Source organism: Triticum dicoccoides, chromosome 2B (genome assembly GCF_002162155.2).
Source record: "Triticum dicoccoides isolate Atlit2015 ecotype Zavitan chromosome 2B, WEW_v2.0, whole genome shotgun sequence".
NCBI lineage: Eukaryota > Viridiplantae > Streptophyta > Magnoliopsida > Poales > Poaceae > Triticum > Triticum dicoccoides.
Genome location: NC_041383.1, coordinates 646,248,189 through 646,250,189, shown reverse-complemented (window position 1 = coordinate 646,250,189; position 2,001 = coordinate 646,248,189). Strand labels below are relative to the sequence as shown.

The 2,001-nt window shown below is 52.7% G+C and overlaps 1 protein-coding gene across 11 annotated transcripts; it reads right to left on the bottom strand.

Moving 5' to 3' along the window:
• Window positions 1-6: 6 nt before the first annotated feature.
• Window positions 7-1,408, bottom strand: LOC119368184. Of its 11 annotated transcripts, none has more exons than XR_005176558.1 (5): window positions 994-1,408; window positions 840-920; window positions 651-735; window positions 380-475; window positions 7-142 (listed from the first exon to the last, which is right to left on the bottom strand). XR_005176558.1 is itself a non-coding variant. In XM_037633508.1 (5 exons), exons 1-5 carry the CDS (start codon window positions 1,272-1,274, stop codon window positions 91-93), a joined length of 657 nt encoding a protein of 218 aa, XP_037489405.1. In that variant the 5' UTR covers window positions 1,275-1,408; the 3' UTR covers window positions 7-90. The 11 variants fall into 11 exon arrangements, 6 of the variants coding, with proteins under 6 accessions (XP_037489405.1, XP_037489404.1, XP_037489403.1 ...); XR_005176556.1 differs by having other exon boundaries at window positions 7-145; window positions 651-730; window positions 994-1,404; XR_005176555.1 differs by having other exon boundaries at window positions 7-145; window positions 994-1,400.
• Between the last annotated feature and the right edge of the window lie 593 nt (window positions 1,409-2,001).

The window sequence follows — 2,001 nt, the reverse complement described above, 5'->3', positions numbered from 1 at the left end:
GGGGGTCTTTTCCACTTCCTGAACCTCCAGCTGCTGATTTTTTTTTGAACCATCAGTTGCTCAATGCAGCACCAATGCTTGTATTCTTCCTCAAGCATGCCAATCACCTGGCACCTCAGTTTGGCCACTTCTTGAGTGAGATCTTCTGCATCATATGTATAGTGCAAATGCAGTACTTTCAGAATTTAGGTAAATCATGTTCTAAATAGACAACTAAAATAACTCAAATTTATACTCATTTTCAGAATGGAATATTCCCGAATGGATCTAGTTGTTGCTGGTCAGGAGAGGGCACTTTTCTTATTTCCAATGACTGTGCTAGGTACGGTGTTGAATAACTTATTGAAACAGATAAGCCAAATAAGAACTGCAAGCCCACCTCTTGGGAGTAACATGCAGCGAGGCATCCAATCTGTATTCAAAAATAAGCCAACAACAAAGTATTTGACAGCAAAAGAGCAAACTGTTCACCAGGCTGTAACAAGCAAGATCACATTTCAAAATAGTGAACTGATAACAACTGAATGAATATCACTTCATTATTCCTGTGCTAATTGAAGCAAAAAAATTGGCAGAACTATACCAGAAGAAAATAATAATACAAAGTTTGGTGAAATCAAAGGAAGTAAAATCCAGTGGAATAGCAGTACTTTCTCTTGCTTGTCCCTTCCTGCTGGCACACAAACAGGGTCCAATCACACAACCCAACCTCATGTAGTTTGTCGAGGCACTGTTCTGCGTCCATTGCATTCAAGGTATGGACATATTGTCACAAATTCAAAGTGAGAGTGGGGAGGCAAGGAAGTTGAGAGGGGAAGACACAATGCAGAAACTGGTACCTGCACAGTAGCACATCATCCCAACATAGCGGCGGGGTCAGATGTGTGGGGCACGGAGCAGGGAGGTGGCTAGCGTGCCTACTAAGATGGGGACAACAAAACAAGTTAGAACAGGTGAGAGGCAAGGGAAGGGAAGAGGGAGGAGGATCCATACCTTAGCACGCGAGGACGGCGCCGATGGCACGACGGACTGCTCGTCCTGGGAAAGCCGGGGACACCGCCGCGGCGCAGCATGCCCAGGTCCATCCGCCGGACCATCGCTCGGGGAGGGAGTGCGTGAGCCGCTGCCACCCATCTCCCTGGGCTCCATTTCCTTCCCCATCCGGCGGCGCCCCACGGACTTGCCCCTGTTCGGCTGGAGAAGAACGGGATGAAGCAGACGGCTGCAGATCGAATCCAACGCCGCCGCCGTCGTCGGGAAGCTCGCCTCCGCATCCGGGGCGGACGGATGCGCGCGGGGGGCGGGGAGGGGGGGAGGCGGCTGAGGTGGGAGGAGGAGGAGGAGGAGGAGGCTAGGGTTCTTGAGGTGGGAGAAGGGGGAGGGGGAGGCAATTGAGGTGGGACGCGGGCTCGTTTACCCTTTTTCCCTTCGCTCGCTCGCTGTGGCGCGCGCGAACTGTTTATGGACGCAAAAAAGAGACGTGGCCACAGCCGCTAGTAGGGCGAGTGGCTTCATCTTTTACTATGTAAATGTAAATGAAATCGAAGAAAGAGCTCTCTTTGTCAAAAGAAAAAGTAGCAGAGTTTTTCCGGAGAGGCCTTGCACCGCATGTGATTGTGACTTTTCTTAGAGCAACTTCAATGGGGCGACCCATTTTGTCCGTCCGCATCCGTTTGGGTCGGCGCGGACAAAAGTGGCGGCCCAACGTGCTTACCCAAATTCAAATCGTGTCCGTCTGGCGTCCGCGTCGACCCATTTCCGGTCTAAAATTGCGCCTGAAATGTGTCGGCGCGGACGCGAAAGCGTCCGTGCCGCGCGTCTCCTCGCCGTCCGCCGCGTCCCCACCTGGCGGCCACCCAACCGCCACCGGTCGTCTTATTTATGACGACCACCGACAGCGGGCCCACGCGTCAGCCAGTGCGCGTGTTCTTTTTTAACCACGCGTGCGGCGGGGTCGGCCTCATCTACTTCTCCCGTACACATCTGCCCCCCCCCCCACCA